Source organism: Elgaria multicarinata, chromosome 1 (genome assembly GCF_023053635.1).
Source record: "Elgaria multicarinata webbii isolate HBS135686 ecotype San Diego chromosome 1, rElgMul1.1.pri, whole genome shotgun sequence".
In the NCBI taxonomy this organism is placed as follows: domain Eukaryota; kingdom Metazoa; phylum Chordata; class Lepidosauria; order Squamata; family Anguidae; genus Elgaria; species Elgaria multicarinata.
This window is the reverse complement of record NC_086171.1, coordinates 3,936,147-3,959,055: the sequence shown is the minus strand read 5'-3', so window position 1 is coordinate 3,959,055 and position 22,909 is coordinate 3,936,147. Positions and strand designations below refer to the sequence as shown.

Here is a 22,909-nt window from a genome sequence, read left to right as displayed (position 1 = left end):
GAGGAGGGCGAAGCCTCTCCCTCTCCACAGTGACAACGATTGGGTTGCCATTTCTCCACCAAGGGAATTGGCGACTCCAGCTGCATTGGAATTAAGGGAGGGGGAAAGGCTAAAATATCTTCCCCCCTGCCTGAACAACCCTAATCGGGATCACTGTCAGGGTGGTGCTATTAGCTGGGTCAAGACACCAGCTCATGGATTTTCCTGGGGCTCAAGGGGCCACACAGGAAAGCAGCTGGAAGCCATTATGCAGGCCACAGTTTGCCCACCCCTGTAGTAGACTGAACGCTTTCGCCTCTTTCAAGAGAAGGCACAACTAGAGATATGCATCCAGAACTTCAAGATTTGTGCCACAGGAACCCATTTCTCCCCTGGGAATGAGAGCCATTAAGAGAATTTGCCTATATTTTGCTTGATTTATTCTAGAAAGTTCCATTTTTTCCCCCAGGGGGAAACTGTTTTGCTAAACAACTGGTAGCAAGTAAGGGCATAGATGAGGGGAATCAATAGGCAGGAGCAACACTGAAAACAGGAAATGGCAGCCACGGGGGAGCAGGAAGAGGCTGTGGCTTCTGAACTTTCAACAGACCTTGTGCACAAGGTCCCAAGATTCTCAGAATGGCAAAATATTTCCTTACCATTTGGCTGAGTGAGAGAAGCCAGAAAAAGACAAGTCAAACTCATAACTCTGGTTTCTTAAGTTGTTGTGGGTTGTTTTTTTTTTGCTGATTTTGAAAATCTGTACACACGGACACAGGAACGTAGCAATTCTAAGGCATTCACTCACCTCTAGCTGGAGATTCAAGTTGTTGGCTGTATTTCCCCTGCCATCGCCGAGCTCCGCCATCCAAATCCAGAGGAGGGACAAGCCATGACATTCCAGGAAGGACTTCAGGCAGGCTTGAGAGAGAGTATTCTTTAAATAAAAACACAAAGGTTGACAGTGACCAAGGGGCCATTCAGCAACCTCCCCACAGCCATTACAAATCAGCAGAATTAATTCTCTCAGCAATATTTTTTTTAAGGAGCAGAAGTGTTGCTCAGAAAGCAATAAGCATGTCATTTGTTTGAAGAGTTGAGGGTTATGAGGCAGGGAAGCAGATACTTAAATTTAGATCTGCGAGACCTTATTGCATGGCTCGGAGTAAATTACTCCTTCACCATCTGTAAAAAGGCAGCAATACTGATCTACATCACAGAATGTTGTGAAGCTTAATCCTTTATTTATTTAATTTTATTATTGCATTTATATCCCGCCTTTTTCCTCTGCAAGGAACCCAAGGCGGCGTACATAATTCTGCTCATCTCCATTTTATCCTCACAACAACAACCCTGTGAGGTGGGCTGGACTGAGAGTCTGTGACTGGCCCAAAGTCACCCAGTGGGTCTCCATGGCCGAGTGAGGACTAGAACCTGGATCTCCCAACTCCCAGTCCAACACTTTCGCCACTACGCCACACTGGCTCATTAATAACTATTTTTGCTATTTAATAAACACAGCAAAGTTCCTCCTTAGTCAAGAAAGTCAAAGATGGTGGCAACTATTCAGACTAATATTGTTCTAAGAATATATGGGAAGGCCAGGTTGTTCCCTAAAACAGGGAGTGAAGACAGAGGCAAACATTGGCTCCACTCAGAAGATGGCTAAATTGAGCTCTTCACATCTATGTTCATGCCTACTCATATTCCGGATGTAGAAGCAGGAGGATACACAATTCCAACTCTCTATACATTGCTAGGATTGGGCATGATTTTTCTCAGCATTTTAAAACTAACATTCCTAAAAATCAATTACAAATTAAAAAAAATGTTCGTTAAAAGCAGGAAAAAGCCTGCAGTAAGTGAATCCTTTATGCTAAACAAGTTGAACAAAAGAGAGTCATGTGGCACCTTAAAGTTTAACCAAGTTATTGTGGTGGAGAGCCTGCCTTCATGAAGTGACTGCTATCCTCAGTAGGCACATTTATATCTATATCTCTACACACACACAGGAGAAAAAGAAACTGTAAACCGTGAGACCAAAAGGGTGTGAAATGCAGGCCTGACATTTCTACAGAAAGCTCAAATGTATACAAGGCAAACACATAAATAAAAGTACAGTAATGCTTTCATTAAAATCAATGAAAGTGTTACAAAGAAGTGAACAAGCTTCATGCTAGATGTTGAGCAAAAACATACAAAAAGGTGGGATGCCGTTGGGGAGGTGTGTATGAGGGGAAAGCCCAGAAGCCTACAATTTTAAACTATCTTAAAATGGAGCACAGGGTTTTTTTATGCTGGCTATAAGACAGATTTCAGGTTGCGGCAAAGCTGGTAGCACAAACAGTGGCTGTTTCTCCTCTGACAACAAAAAACACCAGCCATTATTCAGATCTGTCTCAGTGCTAAGCAGAACACACACATTGACCGAAAGGCAGAGAGCAGAAGGAGAGAAAAATGTGGGAGCCTTTAAGACAGATTAATTTTAGATGATGCACTGGGTAAAATAGTGAATGAAAAGCAAATTGGGTAGTACTACCTAGTAGTTGGAGGGCGGTACCTCTTGCATTTCACTGCTTTTTGGTGCCAATTTTCATTCTATACATACATACATACATACATGCCAACTGAAGATAATACATCATGCATCTGATGAAGAAGGACCTAGTCCAAGAAAGCTAATGCCACAACAGGTTCATTAGTCTTTAATGTGCCACAATACCTTTTTTTTCTGTTTTTTCTGTAAAAAAATAATACCCTGCTGGAATTTGTCAAAAGAATTCAAAAAGATTCAGGTAATAAGAAAGAAAACAATAATACAAGCTCTTTGACTATCACAGTGCAAGAGAGGTGGGGTTCGCTCATACTGTTTAAATGTGATAATTATTCTAGCAGCTGTTAGGAAATATTTCCTCAGCTATTTCTGATGAATAAAAACCTGAACCTATGTAATCATCTTGCCCAATACTTTCTCTCCTCTGGTCTGGCATTTGGTCTGCAGCGTCAGGCAGGTATTTCCCCATGACCTGCTACCGTTCATTTTAACTGGATACCAAGGACTGAACCTGGAATCTTCTGCTCTACCAGTGAACTATGAAATTTAATAGGGATAAATGCCAAGTTCTACATTTAGGGAATAGAAACCAAATGCACAGTTACAAGATGGGGGATACTTGGCTCAGCAATACTACAAACAAGAAGGATCTTGGAATTGTTGTAGATCACAAGCTGAATATGAGCCAACAGTGCGATATGGCTGCAAGAAAGGCAAATGCTATTTTGGGCTGCATTAATAGAAGTATAGCTTCCAAATCACGTGAGGTACTGGTTCCTCTCTATTCGGCCCTGGTTAGGCCTCATCTAGAGTATTGCGTCCAGTTCTGGGCTCCACAATTCAAGAAGGATGCAGACAAGCTGGAGCGTGTTCAGAAGAGGGCAACCAGGATGATCAGAGGTCTAGAAACAAAGCCCTATGAAGAGAGACTGAAAGAACTGGGCGTGTTTAGCCTGGAGAAGAGAAGATTGAGGGGAGACATGATAGCACTCTTCAAATACTTAAAAGGTTGTCACACAGAGGAGGGCCAGGATCTCTTCTCGATCCTCCCAGAGTGCAGGACACGGAATAACGGGCTCAAGTTAAAGGAAGCCAGATTCCGGCTGGACATCAGGAAAAACTTCCTGACTGTTAGAGCAGTGCGACAATGGAATCAGCTACCTAGGGAGGTTGTGGGCTCTCCCACACTAGAGGCATTCAAGAGGCAGCTGGACAACCATCTGTCAGGGATGCTTTAGGGTGGATTCCTGCATTGAGCAGGGGGTTGGACTCAATGGCCTTGTAGGCCCCTTCCAACTCTGCTATTCTATGATCCCTTCCCAAATAATGATGGCGTCCAGTAATCTGAAGTACCATTCCTCTTATGCTTCCCCACTATAGAATTCCCCTTTCAAATGGCCAAGAACTTGCTGTGCTCCATGCTTACGTTTGGTTGTCAAAAGGTATGGGACAGCGCACAATCCTGTTTTTGGTGCAGCCATTTTAAACTTGGCCATGTGACCCCCACAAAGCTTGACCCCTACTAAGTTATATATTGATGCCACCATTCTAAACCTCATTTCTCGTTTTGTTCTCACAAAACCTCTCAGCCCCCAACCGAAGCAAACCAGTTCATTAGAATGTAACTTATCTTCCAACTACAGGCTGGCCAGGTAAAAAGGAGGGGATCACCTCACCTGTATGAGTTTGAGGCAGGTGAGCTTTTGCTCCAGAGTCTCAATTCGTACCATGAGCCGCGACAAACTGAGAACTTGGTTCTTATCTGAAAGCCCTTCTCCGTTCTCCAAGAGTGCCTCTAACTCTCCATCCACCTATGAAAACCAAAAGAAAGGTTGTACAAGGCACAGGTGTAGATGCACCAACCCCCATCGGACAAAGCAGTCTTCATAAGCTTGGACTGGCATTTATCCTGAAGGCTTTTTCTTTTTGAGTGATAAGGTCACTCAAAAAGAGTGAGGTCACACTGGATTTCTGGCAGACAAGTAGCAACTAGGTCAGACATATCCCAAGCAGGAAGCAATTCAATCCTCATATTTATTTATTGCATTTTTATACCGCCCAATAGCCGAAGCTCTCTTAAAGGTACTCTTTTTTAAATTTATAAACGTGTTACATGTTACTTATAAACACGTTACATATAAAAACTATTAACAAATATTAACTTGTATATAATCGTAATTAATAACCCCAAACCAAATTATTCATATTATCCTAATACAAGCAATATAAGCTGATGGCCGACATTATTGGGCACTGCTGCCCTGTTTCTATGGCTGCTGCCCCGTTTATTGGACACTGCTGCCCCTGTGAATGACAACTACAACTAGGTAGATCTGCAGCTTTGGAGCATCTGTTTGACCCACATCTGGAGTTTTGCAAAGTCCCACCCAGGAATATGAAAATCAACCTCCTGGACCACTCATTTCCTAAAACCAAACTACCTCACTGTACTTGAAACCCCCCACTATACTAGAAAACAAAAACAGAACATCTCCTTCTTCACCCTCCAATACTTACCGAATCTTTTTTACGGGACCGCTCCTTTTTCATTTTGCCTCCTGCAGCTCTTATGCTGACTCTGTTCTCTCCCCCAAGGTAACCCCGACAGTTGGCAGAGCCACAGAAACACTTCTGCGCTTCTTTGCTGTTTGAAATACACACATATCACAACATGACAGGAGGAATTCTCAAGCGTCTTGGGAGCATTGCTCTTAAAACATTACCTTCAAAGTCAAATATTTATTAAAAACTTCTCATACCAGCTTAACTCCAGAGCCCACCAGGTGTAGAAGGTTTTATCATGATTCTGGATGAATTACATCCTCAGGCTTTGGTGAACTAAGTGAAGGCAGTTGTGGGTGGGTAGGTAAACTAAATTTTCAAATATTGGCCAAGGACAAGTTTAAATCAGATGCTCAATCTTGTGCTTTTCTTATGGCTTTCTTTTTCTCTACTCATATCTAAGGGATGTCTGATTAAATAGGACTCTAGTGCAGAGAATCTGCAGCCCTTCCAAATCAGGTCCACAAGCTCTGAGACAAGGTTCACATTTGCATGCTCAGACTTTACCCACGATACTGTGCCTCCCTGTAACAGTTCCCTCTTTTGCTCACACATATCTTAAAGAGCAGAGGGAGTGACATATATGGCAGGACAACCACGAAATGTATTCTAAACAATCCACCAAGTTTAATTTAATGACCTTGAGTAAAATCCAATGCAAATCCTACCTAGAATAGACCCAATGAAATAAATGGAACACGTTCGTCATGACAGATTTAAGTCCCATTCATTTCAATCAGTCTACTCTAAGTAGGACTTATGTGGGATTTTATCCTTTATTATGTCTGATTTCTTAGAACAGCTACCACTAAGTTTAAGGAATTTACAAAATAATAATATTTTCTAATAAAAAGGGTTTAACATAAGAGGCAGCTGGACAACCATCGGTCAAGTATGCTTTAGGGTGGATTCCTGCATTGAGAAGGGGGTTGGACTCGATGGCCTTATAGGCCCCTTCCAACTCTACTGTTCTATGATTTTATAAGGTAAGTAGAAGTAAACTGAGCCTATGGTTGCTTTTGCATGAATGAAGGCACACTTTAGCTACTATGCAGCTTACTCAGAAGGGAAAGGAACCTCTCGTGCAAGCACTTAAGTCATTGCTGACTCCTAGAGGGGCGCCTGCTTTCGCTGACGTTTTCTTGGCAGGCCTTATAGCGGGGTGGTTTGCCGTTGCCTTCCCCGGCCTTTATTACTTTTCCCCCAGCTAGCTGGGTACTCATTTTACTGACCTCAGAAGGATGGAAGGCTGAGTCGACCTGAGCCGGCTGCCTGAGAACCAGCTTCCACTGGGATCGAACTCAGGCCGTGGGGAGAGTTTCGGCTGCAGTAACTGCCGCTTACCACTCTGCGCCACACGAGGCTTTACTTTACGCCATTACTCAGAACAAAACCATACTTATTTATTTACAGCATTTATAGGCCATCCTATAATAGAAAGTTCTCAGGCCAGCGTACATTATAAAATCAAGGTGGCAAAAATCCAGTAACAGTAAAACAACAAATAACTTCTGTTTTGTTCAGGCAAATTTATATACCAAATTTATATTCCCACCTATCCCTGCAGAAAGCAGCTAACATTCCAAGAAGACAGAATATCCCAGAGTTCTCTTTTGCTTTGCTTTTTAAAGAGGAAGTATTTGATTTCCCCCCCCTCTATGGCAGAAGAAGCATGTAGCAAAGAGACAAAGGTTCTACTCTGGTACAATGCCACTAACAGTTTAGAATTAGGGGTATTTACTCTTCGATAAAGGATACTATATGCTGTTGTTGTTAACTTCATCATTGCAAGCCACCTCAAATACTTTGATAAAAGGTGGGAAACAATCATAATAAATCTTCCCTTCCCCTAGCGAGAACAGGAGCAGGGGAGACATAAGTAAATCAGTTAATGAATGCCTGACCTCTCTAATTCAGAAAAGAATGAATGAATGAATGAATGAATAAGTCTTCCGACCATTTCAAAAAAATCACATAATCATGAAGAGCAAACAGACATTAATTAAAAGTTATGATTTAAAATGATCTTGCACCAGACTGCTTGACTGGTTCTTGCGCCACAATATCCACTTTTAAACAACGAAGCAAGTAAGCAACATCAATACCTACCCATATCTCTGGAACTGGTAGTCGAATGTTAGCTCTGAGCCCGATGGGACTAGCTTTGTGGTAAAAAAGCCAACCCTCAGCTGTCCGTTCACTGTCCACTAAACGGGGTAGACCAAAATGTACAGTATGTTTAATATGGATATTTATATCGGATTTTTAAAAACACACATATTCTAGAAAGAGCTCTGGACTTGTCGAGTACCTGGCGTCAACATACCAACCTCTATGTCAAGAGAACCAAATAGCAAACACATAGTTTATAGCCAACTTTGTTTTAATCGTAATGTCTGGAATTCATGGAATTCCACTTATATTGGATTAATAGAAGTATAGCTTCCAAATCACGTGAGGTACTGGTTCCGCTCTATTCGGCCCTGGTTAGGCCTCATCTAGAGTATTGCGTCCAGTTCTGGGCTCCACAATTCAAGAAGGACACAGACAAGCTGGAGCGTGTTCAGAAGAGGGCAACCAGGATGATCAGAGGTCTAGAAACAAAGCCCTATGAAGAGAGACTGAAAGAACTGGGCATGTTTAGCCTGGAGAAGAGAAGATGGAGGGGAGACATGAGAGCATTCTTCAAATACTTCAAAGGTTGTCACACAGAGGAGGGCCAGGATCTCTTCTCGATCCTCCCAGAGTGCAGGACACGGAATAACGGACTCAAGTTAAAGGAAGCCAGATTCCAGCTGGACATCAGGAAAAACTTCCTGACTGTTAAGCAGTACGACAATGGAATCAGTTGCCTAGGGAGGTTGTGGGCTCTCCCACACTAGAGGCCTTCAAGAGACAGCTGGACAAGCATCTGTCAGGGATGCTTAAGGGTGGATTCCTGCATTGAGCAGGGGGTTGGACTGGATGGCCTTGTAGGCCCCTTTCAACTCTGCTATTCTATGATTCTATGGATTTTGTCCAGCATGAAATGTGGATGACATAAGCAACAGTGTTAGTTCATTTATTTATTTATTTTATTTATTGCATTTATATACCGCTCCCATAGCCAGGGCTCTCTGGGCGGTTTCCATCCTACCAACCACTAAGATAGCTTCCAAACTGGCACACTGTGCTTTATTTGGTTTAATCAATTAAAACCGATTCTACAGAAACTGTTGTAACCTTTGGGAAGTTTCAAGGGAAAAAAACAACTATTTCTCATAAGAACTCTCTTGCTGGATTAGATCAAATGTTCATCTAGTACACTTCTGATCCCCAGGTGCTGGGGACAAACAGGGCTGCAGTCTTCGTGCCTGGTTGTTTGTTTCCTGGCTTGGCCACTGCTAGAAACCATGTGGCCCACTAAGCCAATTTCTGTTTCTTACGTCAAATCCATGTTTTGAAATGGTATTGTGAAATTCAGCCTATATGCATAGTTGCCTCTTTTGCCCTTCCTGCCCAACAATGCCCCATCTTCCAAACCTCCTTTGCCGAACCAAATTACAGCACAGATGACTTCTGCTTCTTAGACCCTTGCAAGATTTCTCTATCAGCATCTTTTTCTGCTTGGGATCTCTTCTGCCCTTCTTCTCACAGTCCACTGCCTACTCTGCCATCTTTCAATTATTAATTGAAAAGATTTAGAAGCTGACTTTCAGGGTAAACCCTCCTAAGGTTTACATAAAACTGTAAACTACAAAACTATAATTGTGCCTTTGGACACCACGCCCCTTGGAAGAGCTAAGCTACCTGCATATAATCTTCATGGATGTTGAAGTACATACCATGCCAGTGGGGACTACCCTAAGACCTTCCTCTTTATCTGAGCATTTATCCTGTAAACCACACAGCCTTTATCATCATGCAGAGAATTTAAATATCAGAAAACAAAGTTCCTCCTTAGCAGCTGAGCAATGGACTGCTATGAAGGACCGAGAGCTGTGGGGCTACGTATCTGAGATGTTCAAGTTCAGGAGATGGAACCCATAATATAAAAAACATAGCCAGGCGTTCTCAGAGGTAGTTTTCTAAGTGTTTTTAGACCTGCTGTTCTCATATTTTTATATCCACCACAAACTTTCATTTCGTTTAAAAACTATTAAGACTAACATCTGAGGATCATGGCCACAGCCCACTATACATAATGCCTCAACGACCATGCATGTTTCTGTTTCTAAATCAGCGATTTTTACAGCCAAGATGTTTTAAAATCACCAAGGGTGAATCAAGACCAGGAACAGAGCTTGCTTGATCTTCATTCCAGGTGCATAAGCTTTAAACCCTGGGACCAATTTAAGTATTTCAGCCACTAACATGGATGTTGTCCGAATTCCCCATGCTGGCATTTCATGTGGAGGCTTCAATAATTTAGAATGCTCTTACCCTACACGGGGGCCCAGGGGCCGTAACAAATAAAAGAATTTTCATCTAAACCAAAACCAAGCAGAACACTGCCAAGAGCTTCTTCCTGCAACTCACCTTCTGTGTCTCACAGTTTGGCTCACAGCTGTGGTTCATGAAACGAGAGCAGTTTCCTTTCTGGGTAGCATCTATTATCTGAAAAGAAATTACAATATTTGCACCTCTTTAAAAATTGCAGCCTATTTTAGATTCAAACAATTGAAAACCGTATTTCAGCTGGAATTCCACCAGTTTAGAATGAACTCCCCGCCCCCCGCAATATATGCTTATGAAATAACTGATTCAACTTATTAACTTTTGTTTGTATGCCATTAAAACCTGGTTAGAAGGATCACAAGCCCCTCTGTAGAAGTTGTGGGACATTCTTTTGATGGACAAACTATTGCAACAGCTGTGAAATACATTCATGTATGCTGTAATGTGGATTCCTGCATTGAGCAGGGGGTTGGACTCGATGGCCTTATAAGCCCCTTCCAACTCTACTATTCTATGATTTTATGCTTGGTGACCTCTTATGAGTTTTTGACAAAGACTATAAATATATTGTTGTTGTTGTTGTTGTTGTTATTATTATTATTATTATTATTATATACCCCCCCATAGCCAGGGCTCTCTGGGCGGTTTACAGAAATTCTAAAAAATTAAGATAAAAACGAGTATAGAAAATTTTAAATTCATACACACATAAAGCATTAAAAGCCGTTAAAAACTAAACATGTGGGTAATTAAGATGTGCCGCTATATGCCTGGGCAAAGAGGAAAGTCTTAACCTGGCGCCGGAAAGATAGCAGCATTGGCGCCAGGTGAGTCTCGTCAGGGAGATCATTCCATAGTCTGGGGGCCACCACCGAAAAGGCCCTGTCTGACTATACACATATAACAGATTATATGTGTACAGAAAACAAATTGTGTTATAGGTGACTTTTACAATAGATATTGATATGAATGAGTGATACAAAAAGGAAGATGGGAGAAAGGAAATGCTGTATTTTAATTTTGTGCAATCTCTTTTCTCTAAGTTGCTTAAAAAAAAAAAAGAATTTCAGCTTATCCTGTTGCCAAGTCTCAACACAGCTAACTTCATTTCTGCATTGCTTTCATTGCTCTTATCCTCATTTTACACAGAAAGCTAGCACTCACCTCATCATTTTTCAATGCCATGAAGTAATAATGGATGTTCTTGCTTCGGGCATACTCTTTTACTCGGGTTTTGAACTCTTTATGATCCAGCACTTCACCACAGTATTCCAGTACAAAGGTGTTACTAATTACAACCAAAGAAAGAAAGAAAAACTGTCTAAGACATAGCAGCAACGTAGTTCTTATCTATAATGCCCTATATTTCCTGGGCCTGGAGTATCTCTGGGAATGTGTTTTTCCCACATGAAGCCAAATGCCTCAAGCTTTGAGATCCTACAGAGAGGCCTTGCTCCATTCTTAGTGATGCTAGAACGGCTTTTACAAGGAGCAGAGTTTCTCAGTAGTTATCCCACAGATGTGTGCTCATCACTGGCTAACTTCCAGAAACCAGCTAAATCCTCTTTTTCCCTAAGCTTGGAGGCTGTAGTGCAACTATAATCTGTTTGGTTTTGCTTAACTTGGGAAAAATAGTATTTTTGTCTCATGATTTGTTACATTGGTTTAAATTGTAGTATTTTTCCCCTTTTGTTGTTAACCACTTCGGAAATTAAATTTGAAAAATAACACGCAAATACTATTCATAAATAAAACCTAAGGTAAATTCCAATTAGAAAGGCAATCATCACTGAACCAAAGCCGGGGAGTTTGACCTATGCTGGCTATTTTTATACAACTTGATAAAGGGAATCAAATCATTCGCCACCATTATTTTAGCTCATCATTACAAAGATTTTTTTTAGTTTGTTTTTTGCATCCAGGTCCCAGGTTTGGTCTCTGTCCATTTCCAGTGAGACAGCTGGTAATAGGGGACTGGGGAAGAAAGTCTCGCCTAAAGTTTTGGAGGCCTGATAGTCAGAATAAACCAGCTTTCCCCACCATGATGCCCTCCAGATGTTTTGGACTACAGCTGTGGCAAATGCTCAGGGATGACCGGAGATGCGGTCCAAAACATCCAGCAAGCACATGGATGGGCGAAGTGTGGGATAGACAGTACCGGTTTCGATAGATCCAAGGTCTAGGGCTCTTTCACATGTTCAATGGTGTGTGCAAAATGTTGCTGTGTGCAAGCATGAGATCCCACTTGCAGTCTTCTAGATCCTATTAACCCACGCCAACCTTCACTCACACATGAGCCTAATTTGAAATGAATACAACACAGAACACGATAACCCCTAGAATTATGGCTCTCTCCTGCCTCCCCTCTACTGTCCTGCCTTTTCCTGGTTTGGAGCAGGAGAGTGAAGGTGTTCAGCGTTTATTCTGCTAGGCACTGGTCTCCCCGTGAGCGGCCACCTCCTGCCAAAGAGGAGATTGCTTGTGCGTGTGTGTTTGTGGGGAGATGGCAACCGGTCCACTTTCTGCGGAGTGAAAGCAAAACAGGCCGGTGCTTTCATTCACTACTTCACAGAACAGCGCTGACCCGCATGCTGTCTTTTTAACCAGTCCAATGGCAAGGGAGCGGAAATTGCCTCCTTCTGCAAAGTCCCCATACTCCCAAGAACAGAATCTTCACTGCTTGACTGGGAGATGTTCTGCGTGCAACACATGGGAATTGCGGCACTGAAGAAGTCCTTTCAAAGACGGAACCCTTACGATGGGAGATCTTTTGCCGCTCTCAGCCCCCAGCCTTTCTTCTCCGTCAGGATGACTTCAACATCAGCATGCTGCTTCCTCTGAAACCGCCTGTTGGAGCAGTGCTCCCCATTTGGGCACCTTGAAGAACTGAAGCAGGAGGGCGAAGAGTCAGATAATTCATGCATCACAAACCTTGTGCATACTTCATTGCCCTGCTTGTAGTAAGCACCCTATAAAGCTTGCATGCATTTTTCTCTAAGGAAGCACAACCGACCCTACGCATTTCAAAGACAGTGAGGAGCTTCAGCTCCATGAGGTACCGTATTTTCCGGCGTATAAGACGACTTTTTCACCCAGGAAAATCTTCTCAAAAGTCGAGGGTCGTCTTATACGCCGGGTGTCGTCTTATAGGGCGGGTGCTGTAACTTCCGAGCCGGACTGGAGAATCTGCGGTCGCCGCATATGGTTCAAATCCCCATCCTTCTGTTTAAGGCTTGCCTATATATATACACACGCACACCGTTGCCCCCCTCCGCCTCTTTCTTTTTCTCCTCCCCCCTCCTTTTTACTGTTTGGGTTCTGAGGGTGTCGGTGGTTGAGGCAGGCAAAGGGAGCGCGAGCCGCTCGCCTTCAACCGAAGCCACGAGCTCCTGAGTTCTCTGTGTGTGTGCGCGGGCGTGCACATGTGTATGAGAGAGAAAGCGAGCAAGAGAGCGCAAGCAAGCAGGAGAGAGGGAAGGAAGGAGGAGAGCGAGGGGGGGAGGAGAGCGACCGAGCGAGGGAGAGAGGAGAAGCGGCTCAGCGAGCAACTCCTGACGGAGTCTAGCCCGGCAGCGCGCCACAGACACAGACTCGTAAACCGGGAGAGAATGAGAGCGCGAAAGTAGCACCAGCCTTCCTCAGCTCAGGCAGCCGCTTCTCGCCAGCTGCAGGCGCACAACTAGAGCAGGGAGAGGAGAGGCGGGGAGGGGAGGCTGAAGGGGATGTCATTGATGTACTTATATCAGATGACGAACAAGAGGATTTTGAAGGCTTTTAAAGGGAAACTGTCACACCAGCAAAACCTGTAAAAATACCGTAGCTTGCACTTACGATGGGCGTTGCTAACTCGCCAGGGACTTGCCCGGCACTTGCTCTCTCTATATTGTTTGTTATCTTCCTCCTATCATCATCAGCTCCAGTTTGGTTGACAGCTTAGAAAACAAACAGCATGGCAGCTCCCATGGGTTTATTTTCTTATCCTTCCTTTCAGCTTTAGAGTGAATTAGGAAAAGTTTAATCCACTTGCACTGTTTTATGTTTACATGTTTGATGACAAACAGCCTTATGTTCATAAGTGACAGTTTTCCTGCTAAGTACCTGCATGTCATAAGCATTTGAATTAAAATTACCATATTGAAATCAAATCTGATGTTTTTTTTAATTTTTATTTGGTGTGCGTTGGAAGAGGGGTAGTCTTATACGGCGAATATATCCCAAACTCTATATTTTAACTGGAAAAGTTGGGGGTCGTCTTATACGCCGGAAAATACGGTAATTGTACTGTGGGATTAAATGAATATTCTGACATCTTTCTCCGAACCATTGAAACAATTTCACAAGACCTAAGAAAGAAGATAAAATCCGATTTCAATGTTTAATCCCACCTTTCCTTGTAAGATGCCTTTGAACATAACGGAATAAAAAAATGTAAATCCAATCCAAACTTCCCGCATACAAAATTTAGAACAGGCAATAATCAGCAGGACTACCATAAACCTTGAGAGACAGAGGGCATGTCTAGACCATGCCTTATCCCGGGGATCGCCCCGGGATCATCCCTGTGAATCCACATGACGCACAGGGGATCCTAGGGGCAGTGAGGGATGTTCATTTCCCCAGGGTAACGGCTTTTAGCCCGATTTTTCCTGCGGTCTCGGGATCATCCCAAGACCGCGGGGTGGTGTGGGTGGCCGTCCCAGTTTTGTCTCCTGGTTCCTCGTGAGTAAACGCTAGGAGCCAGGAACCGGGCACGGAGCTCTTCAGGCACTCCGTGCCCATTGGGGGTGGGGTGGGGTGAACAGGAAATTTTTTTTAAGCAAACTGACCTTATCATTGGAGTGCTCATCTTCAATTTAAAAAAAATGGCGGGCGCGACGTCCTCCTCCCTCCCTGGACATCACGCGCCGCGTGTGGACAAAGGGGAGGATCTTGCGATCAGCATAACGCTAGATCCTCCCCCCTTCCTTCCCCAGTGTATTTTATTTATTTATTTTATTTTATTTATTTATTACATTTTTTATACCACCCAATAGCCGAAGCTCTCTGGGCGGTTCACAAAAATTAAAACCAGAATAAAACAACCAACAGGTTAAAAGCACAATTACAAAATACAGTATAAAAAGCACAACCAGGATAAAGCCACGCAGCAAAATTGATATAAGATTAAAATACAGAGTTAAAACAGTAAGATTTAAATTTAAGTTAAAATTAAGTGTTAAAATACTGAGAGAATAAAAAGGTCTTTTTATTCTCTCAGTATAAAGAATAAACGAAAGGAGTTTGTTTATTCTTTATACGAAAGCAGTACAGTGTAGGCGCCAGGCGGACCTCTCTGGAGAGCTCTTTCCGCAACCGGGGTGCCACAGCGGAGAAAGCCCTCCTCCTAGTAGCCACCTGCCTCACTTCCTTTGGCAGGGGCTCACAGAGAAGGACCCCTGAAGATGACCTTAGGGTCCGGGCAGGTACATATGGGAGGAGGCGTTCCTTCAAATAACCTGGCCCCAAACCGTTTAGGGCTTTAAATATCAATACCAGCACTTTGAATCGGGCCTGGACCTGGACTGGCAGCCCATGAAGTTGTAAAAGACTGGCATAATGTGATCTTGCCGGCTAGTCCCTGTTAGTAAATGGGCTTCCCTGTTTTGTACCAGCTGGACCGTTTCCAAAGGCAGCCCCATGTATAATGCAGTGTACGCAAGCCCTTAGTGAAATCCCTCCAAAACCCGAACAGAAGAGTGCAACTTCACACCTCTGTAAGGAGCAAATTCACTTGGTCATCTATGGCAACATACACTGACAACAAAAAATACCCCGTGTGCCCATGCTGCTTCCAATGACTAGAGAGCCAGTGCGGTGTTAGTGATTAGAGTGTTGGACTAGGTCTTGGGATCCTAGTCCCCACTCGGCCATAAAGCTCACTGGGCTAACTGGGGCCAGATACTGGTTCTCAGTCTAACCTACCTCACAGGGTTGTAGAGAGGATAAAATGGAGAAGGCAGAGGACTGTGTATTTGGACTCCTGGGAGGAAAGGTGGGATAAAAATGTAACCACTAAATAATTACCGGAAAAAGTATTTCATTCTTAGAAAAATCTCTTTTCCTTATGTCACATGTCAGCATGAGGGCGGAAGACCACAGGGGCAGACCAATCTGCAAAACGATCCTTACCATTCTATCATGAGGAGACGGTTCAGACAATCTTCTCCACAGGCCATGTCGCCTTGAGCTCTCTCGTCTTTGGAAAGTGTGGGACATTCACACAGCATCCGTTTGATGTCACGGTGGGACTTATTCTTTTTCCTGTGGAGCATTCCACAGAGCAAACGTTAGAATCGACAGCCTAACACAAGCTAGCAAAACCTGAAGAGTGTATTCAAAAGAAGAAGTACAGAGGCCTTGAGAAGCTTTTAATTTTCACATATGGAGCCTCAGTATGCCTTGCAGTAGACCAAATGTTTTGAGAATTCCCACTGGCTTTTTCCACACACACAACTCAAAATGGCAGTGTGCTATATTCAGTTGAAACGTCATTTTTTTCTCAGCCCGAAAACCCACCCCCTTTTAATTTCAAGTGTGGGGAGAACGCAGAAAAGTGGGTTTCCAAAATAGAGTGTGCTCAAAAGGGTCGATACCTGTTTGGAAGTGTTTTTTCCTCTAGCCCCACCTAAGCCAGCTAGACATATTAGTATAAACCATATCCCTCTTCCCCCAGACTAACTCTGTAAGAGCAAACATTTTACATAGAATCATAGAATAGCAGAGTTGGAAGGGGCCCACAAGGCCATCGAGTCCAACCCCCTACTCAATGCAGGAATCCACCCTAAAGTATCCCTGACAGAGGATTGTCCAGCTGCCTCTTGAAGGCCTCTAGTGTGGGAGAGCCCACAACCTCCCTAGCGAACTGGTTCCATTGTCGTACTGCTCTAACAGTCAGGAAGTTTTTCCTGATGTCCAACTGGAATCTGGCTTCCTTTAACTTGAGCCCGTTATTCCGTGTCCTGCACTCTGGGAGGATCGAGAAGAGATCCTGGCCCTCCTCTGGGTGACAACCTTTTAAGTATTTGAAGAGTGCTCTCATGTCTCCCCTCAAACTTCTCTTCTCCAGGCTAAACATGCCCAGTTCTTTCAGTCTCTCTTCATAGGGCTTTGTTCATAGAGCATAATATCTAAGGTGTGTCCTCTCTTCATAGGGCATAATATCTAAGGTGTGCCCTCTCTTCATAGGGCATAATATCTAAGGTGTGCTGTCCCCATGCTAGCATATAGGTCATTTGAAAAAGTAACGGAACTCAATTACCTTTCTGTCAAGTAGACATTTTCTTCAATAAGGTCAAAGTAACAGGGCATTTTCCCTTGCTTGGCAAACTCTTTCCAACGCTGCGGGTCCCTGAAGTCTTCCATAAAACACAGCGGACGAGCCACTGAGAGGTCCTGAGGCATGACCGGCAAACGCTCGCCCTCCGTTTTGACCTTCTTCCTTTCCTGGGAGTCCCCGTCACTCTCCGAGTCACTCCCCAAATCTGTCCGCCTTTTCTTCAGCGGCCCCCGCTCCTTCATGTCGTTTTTATCCAAAGCCTTATTAACGTAGCCTTTCCTCTCGCTTGTGGCCATTAGCTCTTTAGCAGAGTTACTGCTGATCTCATGCCCCTGCACTGAACCCTTCTCTCTAGGGTCACGAGCCTGGAACTTAATTGACTGGTTGGGGAAGTAGGGATGGCTTTCATCAACCCAGCGGTCAACTACTTCATACTCCTCATGATCTTCTGTAAGTGAATCAGGGACCTGTCCTTGTAGTTGCTCATAACTCATCTCAGAGGGTCTGTTAGCCAATCTTGGGTCCCAATAGCCATTGTCATGCCAGTAGGTATGAGACGCAATATATGGCCCTACACCTGGTGGGTAAACATAACCTGGGAAAATGCCATAGCTACTATCAGGTTGTTGGTATGTACTGCTTGGTTTCTCTGGTTGGGAGAAATCCCACAATAAGCTACCCATGTCCTCTCCTGAATGAAAGCCATCCTCTCTGGAGTAGTCTCCAGTCTCAGAGAAAGCCCCCAAACCAGGCTTCCCTTGCCTACTGTCCGGCTTGGAAACAGTGTACTGAAGCCTGGACAAACTGTCATTCGTTTCAAAGTTCCTGGAAAAGTAGTGCAGACCCTCTTCTTGAGTTAGGCCAATTGACCGAGTTACAGATGTTCTTTCATTTAATACTGCCCTTTCATCTGGATTTGGGATGCTAATAGAACCTGATGCCTGCTCTGACTGACTGGTACTGTCAACGCCATCACTCTGAGGCTGGGAGGCATCAGGCTGAACGTCTTCAGTCTCTGCTCTGTTCAGTTCAGTCAATATTGCTAGGTTCCCGTCTGGATCTCTACAAGGCAAATATTTGCTTTCATGTTGCGAGCCATTATTAGGTTCCAGGTCATCTGGCATTTCTTCATAGAATGGCTTGCTGGACTCTGGCCTGCCATCTTCCCAGTGATCCAAGCAGCGTCTGTTACTTTGGCTGTTCCGTGAGGAACAAGAACTGCTCTCTTCCATGGTTATGGTAGAATTCTTTGGAATGACTACAACTGACTGAAGGCGATTCCTCGGAACACTGCTGTCATCTGAATCGGAGTCCTCTGTGTCACTTTCATCACTACCCTGTTCACTTGCGCTTTCAGCCACGTCAGAATAATCTTCGTTGTGAATATTTTGAGTACTCTCGGGAGTACTGCCACTACTGTCACACCTGGTTGCTTCAGCTATAGTTTCTGTTTCTTCTACAGTCACAACGATATCACAAGATGGGGACAAAGAATCTGAAAATGCAGATCCCACCAAGGAGTCATCCCCTTTGTCATTTATCACTGAGACTTCGGATGAGTGGTCTTTCAAGTCCAACATGGTTCTTTCACCAAGGGCAGCTGAATCTTCATCATCTGGTTCATTCTCTGGGTCTTCCACTGGCATCTCTAAATAATAAGAATGCTCATTTTTAAAAGGTGATTTTGGTTTTTCTACAACGGAATCAACATGCAGAATATCTAGTTCAAGTGCTACTTCAGGACACTCTAAGAGTTCTTCCCTATTCTTCTGCAAGATTGTGTCCGTCTGGGATAACACATTTTCAGAAGTTTGTTGTTGCTGTGCAATACACTGATTGTCTAACTTAATTTCCACAAAATATTCTTCTGTAGAAGAATCTCTGACTGGGCTATGCTCTAACGAGCTGAAACTTTGAACATGTTTTTCACCTTCATGAGCAGATTCTGATGAATTTTTCTCCTCTACTTCAGTATACTTGAATGCTTCAATTTGTGGCTCTGCATGAATATCCACAGGAGATTGAGTAGCTTTTGTATCTGAAGGCTCAGCTTCAATTTCAACTTCTGAATAATACAAGGAAAGAGCGGCATCATCCGAAACATAGCAAGGGACTAGATCTTTGGTTTTATTACAGGGATCTGTTAGATCATCCACTTTTTTTGTTAAAGTTTTAGAATGATTTACATTCACAATACAGGAAGATTCACATTCATATTCAGAAGAAGTTGAAACGTCTGTTTTTTCTTTAAGCAAATGGATGGATTCACTTGAAAGGACAGCCGCATCACCCAGGTCATGTCCTTTAGATAGATATATACTTTGAAACCCATTAGATGGCAACTTGTTCAAATTAGGACTTTTGATTTGAGGTGGTGGCTCAGATCTACCTAAACTATCATCAGAAGACATTGTGATCTCTTCCACTTTGGAGATATACAACAACGCTGTATCACTGGACCTACCTTCTGGAGACCCATTCATACTCAATTCTATTGGAGAACATGTTCTTAACTGATCATGTTTTACTTTGCCTAAAGATTCCACTTCCTTAATACTGTCATGGCTATCACTTCCTGCAAATTCATTCGACTTAGAAATAGGAGAACTCTCTTTTGATTCATCTAGCTTTTTGAAAGTAGGTGAATCATTTAACTGACTTAATGGAGAAACAGTCCTTTCTGCTTCTGGCTTCTGTGCAAGAGCAGCTTTTGTTTCACAGCTTTGTACACAAGATGCCTCAGAGTCTATACAATTAGACGGCTCTCTGATTGCCTCAGATTCTGTACAACAGAAAGAACTTTTAAATTTATCTGACTTTGAAGCAGATGTCTTCGAGGAGGTGGACTTGTGTCGGGAAGAATGCGCACTGCTATCTGCTTTAGAATGGGATCCCCCCCTCCGATGCCGCTCACTAGCTGGAGAGCACCTTTTTGATACATCACTTTCTGAAGTCCTTTTTGCTTCTCTGTCTGATTTTGAAGGCTTTCCTTTTCTCTCTGACTCAATATGAGAGGATTCTGCCTTGCTATCCCGTTCAGACTTTGAATAAGCAGAAGAGGTCCTAGAGTCTCTGTAAGAGGAGGAATGAGTGGATGTACGCCTCGAGTCTGTAGACCTGGAATATGTCCTCCTATACTCTTCTTCTGAATCAGAACTCTCTCTTGTCCTACTATCCACGTAAGAACGAGAATATCGTGTCTTCTCTCTATATGGTGGGCTCCTGTGATACCTTCTGTCAGAGTCATAGTAATGTGACCGCTCAGATCTGGAATAGGAAGAACTGGTTCTAGAACCTCTCTCTGATCTAGAATGAGAACGGGATCTGCTTCGCCTCCTCTCTCTGTCAGATCTGGAACGAGAGGAAGAATACCTTGAGTCTCTTTCAGATCTGGAGTAACTAGAATATTTTTCATCCCTGTCAGATCTAGACCGAGATGAGGATTTTGTCTGCTCTTCAATTTTGAGAGAAGTAGAGCTCTTTCGTGTATCTTTTTCCTTCTCCAAGCTTGTTGAAATTTTAATTTCATGGGATCTCTGACTTGAAGAGGTTCTCACGGAATCTTCATCCGATTCAGAACCCGGTAATGTGCCATCAGACAGAGAGAACTTCCTCTTGGAGCCCTGTTTCTTAGAACTTAGAGAAGCTCCCTTCGAGCCATCTGAAACTTCCTCTTCCTTCCCAATATGGGAATGTCCTTTTGTTGGGACTAGTTCTGCTTCCTCAGAAACAAGTTGAGCTAGATGTTCTTCAGAGCCATCCATCACAGAATTTTGTTTAGCATTCAGTTCTAACGTTTCCTGTGAGGCTTTAACTGAGGGCTCTTTTATAATTTGGACAACGGTTTCTACAGGTAATGGCAACAGAGGTGTGGCTGCTATTGGTACTGCAACTGGAACTTGTGGCAAAGTTGATGGGCTTAGTACTGGTGTTGGCGCTGGTAGTATTTGGGGAGGGGGAGGAGGAGGAGGGGGAGGGGGAGGGGGTGATGCTGGCAATTCCACAAATTCCGCGGGGGCAGCTGGTGGTGGCAGCACTGGAGAAGCTGGGGGAGGCTTTGTTGTAACATTCAGCAGATGTTTCTTAAAATGAATCTTGCCTAATTCCACCTTAGGCTTTGGTGGTGAAAATTCTTCAACAACACCGGGAGAATCCCCAAGATCCATTTTAATTTTAGAGGCAAAGTCAGTTTGAAGAGGTGCGGCTGGGGAGCTTGAAGTCTCATTTTGTTTGTCGTTCCCAAGGACTGTCAGAAATCTGTTCTGCAAAGTTTTCTTGGTTAGACTGAAGCTGAAGGACACCTTTTGTCTGCCTTGTTCCTCAAGGTTAACTTTTGTTCGGGTGCCTTTGGGCAAAAAACGGCTAGATGCAACTCCCTTGAACACTGTCCCTTTGACAAAACCGGGTTTCTGCGCATTTTCAGTCTTGCCCTGCAATACAAGAAATAAGCAAGTGAAATCATGGTTTTTAAAATAAATTCTACTCAAAACGTAGCAACAAAAATGAGGAAGAAGCAAGGATGAAAGGACAAAAAGGGCAAGAGAAAGTCGTTAAGTCAGTAGTGTGAATTCAGAGCCTGAGTGAGCCTAAGCTGGAAGCCTTTATAAAAGCCCAAGGGAGCATCACCTGACGCTATCTGGACATTTGTTGTTAAGAGGCTTCCTTGTGGCCTGATTGAGACAGCAAACTGTTCCCTTCTTTGACCGCAGTGGATGGCAGCGCACCGCTGAGCCCATGCCTGACACGTGAATCTCTCAGTGGGGGCTGGCTGAGGTCTCAACCCAGGTCACAGGAAATAAGAAGATACCCTAACTCAAAATTCTGGACCAAGTTGCTCCAGGGCAGGTTGCTGTGTGAATTTCACATAAATTCTCAAAACTTCTGACAGCTCCCCAAAAACGCCCGACTCTGGGGATTTGTCAAATCTTTCTTCCCCACCCACTCCATCAAGCAACATGAAATGAAGTGAAAACTATAAACAGTTCACCTATAACGACTTCCTAAAAATAGTAAGCGAAATAGATTAGGTTTCACTCACCTCATTTTCTTCTTCTCTGTTGTAATCCAGTGAGAAAGCATGCAAAAAAAGAAACAGAGAGAGCATGAAAACTAAGAGGAACAACAGGTGGCTTGCTTTTCAGGTGAAACCCCTTTGCCCTGTGCTGAATAGTAACTTAGCTGCAGGTAAATCTCACTGCAGTAAACTGGATTGCTTACAAAATAAGGTTAGATCTAGATTGCTGTTAGATCTTAAAAGTGCTATTCTTCAGGCTCTATTATGTTTAGGCAACACAGGGATTCTCTGGCTTCACATTCCAGTGCCTAACATCCTGTTGAAACAAAACGGGAGAAGCCCTTGGCAAAGACAACGTAGGCAGGTCGGGGTCCCAGGGCAGCCCAGTACCTCTCTTCCTCAAGATGTGGAACTTCTGTGTCTTACTCCTTCCTGTGTTACAATTCAACAGGATTTTAGAAATATGAATCGAGGAACAGGACAGCATATGCTAGCCACCTCCAAGGAGGAAGAGGTATTTGATTCTGGAGATAAGCCATTTTCCAGAATTTTCACATTTCAACATACATTTATAGGGTAAACCTTGTTAAGGCAAATTAGGCTATGGGTTTTCAATATTTTTCCTCCTTAGCCCCCCACTGCACAATTCCAATGCATTCTGAATGATTCAGCTTCTACTTTTACTAACGAATCGGATGGAGCAATTCTGTTTTCAAGCATGAAATCATGAAGAATTAGGTGTACGGGTATACAGAATAGACTACCCATATAAATAATGAAGATGAAACTTTCTTTTAGGTTTTGGAAATCAGATTTTCCTAGTACCAAGAAGAGGTCAAACACATTTTGAGTGATCTTCTCTTGCCCTCCTGTCACAATCAACTACAATAATCACAAGCAATAGCTCTCTGATAGAGCACATGTAGATTCCAATATGGTAGCTATGCAAAACACCACGTTTTGGGTGCTTTGTGTAATTAAACCCTCCCATATCATAAAATGCATTGAGTCTTTTCTGCTGTTTTTAAGAACAGGGAGTCCACTTGTA

General features: G+C 43.4%; 1 protein-coding gene and 1 long non-coding RNA gene across 4 annotated transcripts in view; one reads left to right on the top strand and one right to left on the bottom strand.

Annotated features, from left to right (window-relative positions):
- Positions 1-22,909, bottom strand: part of SETD2 (SET domain containing 2, histone lysine methyltransferase) — an 89,843-nt gene that overhangs the window by 44,250 nt on the left and 22,684 nt on the right. For all 3 annotated transcript variants that reach the window (XR_010025244.1, XM_063122377.1, XM_063122386.1), the window contains exons 3-12: positions 21,886-21,901; positions 16,830-21,277; positions 15,701-15,832; positions 12,290-12,418; positions 10,697-10,820; positions 9,614-9,691; positions 7,205-7,302; positions 5,051-5,177; positions 4,210-4,344; positions 788-916 (exon numbers count right to left, since the gene is read on the bottom strand). Coding sequence is in view for 2 of the 3 variants with exons in the window: in XM_063122377.1 (XP_062978447.1) it covers positions 788-916; positions 4,210-4,344; positions 5,051-5,177; positions 7,205-7,302; positions 9,614-9,691; positions 10,697-10,820; positions 12,290-12,418; positions 15,701-15,832; positions 16,830-21,277; positions 21,886-21,901 (5,416 nt within the window). In the remaining variant the exon portion in view is untranslated. The remainder of the gene's footprint in view (positions 1-787; positions 917-4,209; positions 4,345-5,050; positions 5,178-7,204; positions 7,303-9,613; positions 9,692-10,696; positions 10,821-12,289; positions 12,419-15,700; positions 15,833-16,829; positions 21,278-21,885; positions 21,902-22,909) is intronic.
- LOC134408917 (uncharacterized) lies at positions 12,626-13,808 on the top strand. Its single transcript, XR_010026165.1, has 2 exons — positions 12,626-12,668; positions 13,721-13,808. It is a non-coding gene; the product is annotated as an uncharacterized LOC134408917 (long non-coding RNA).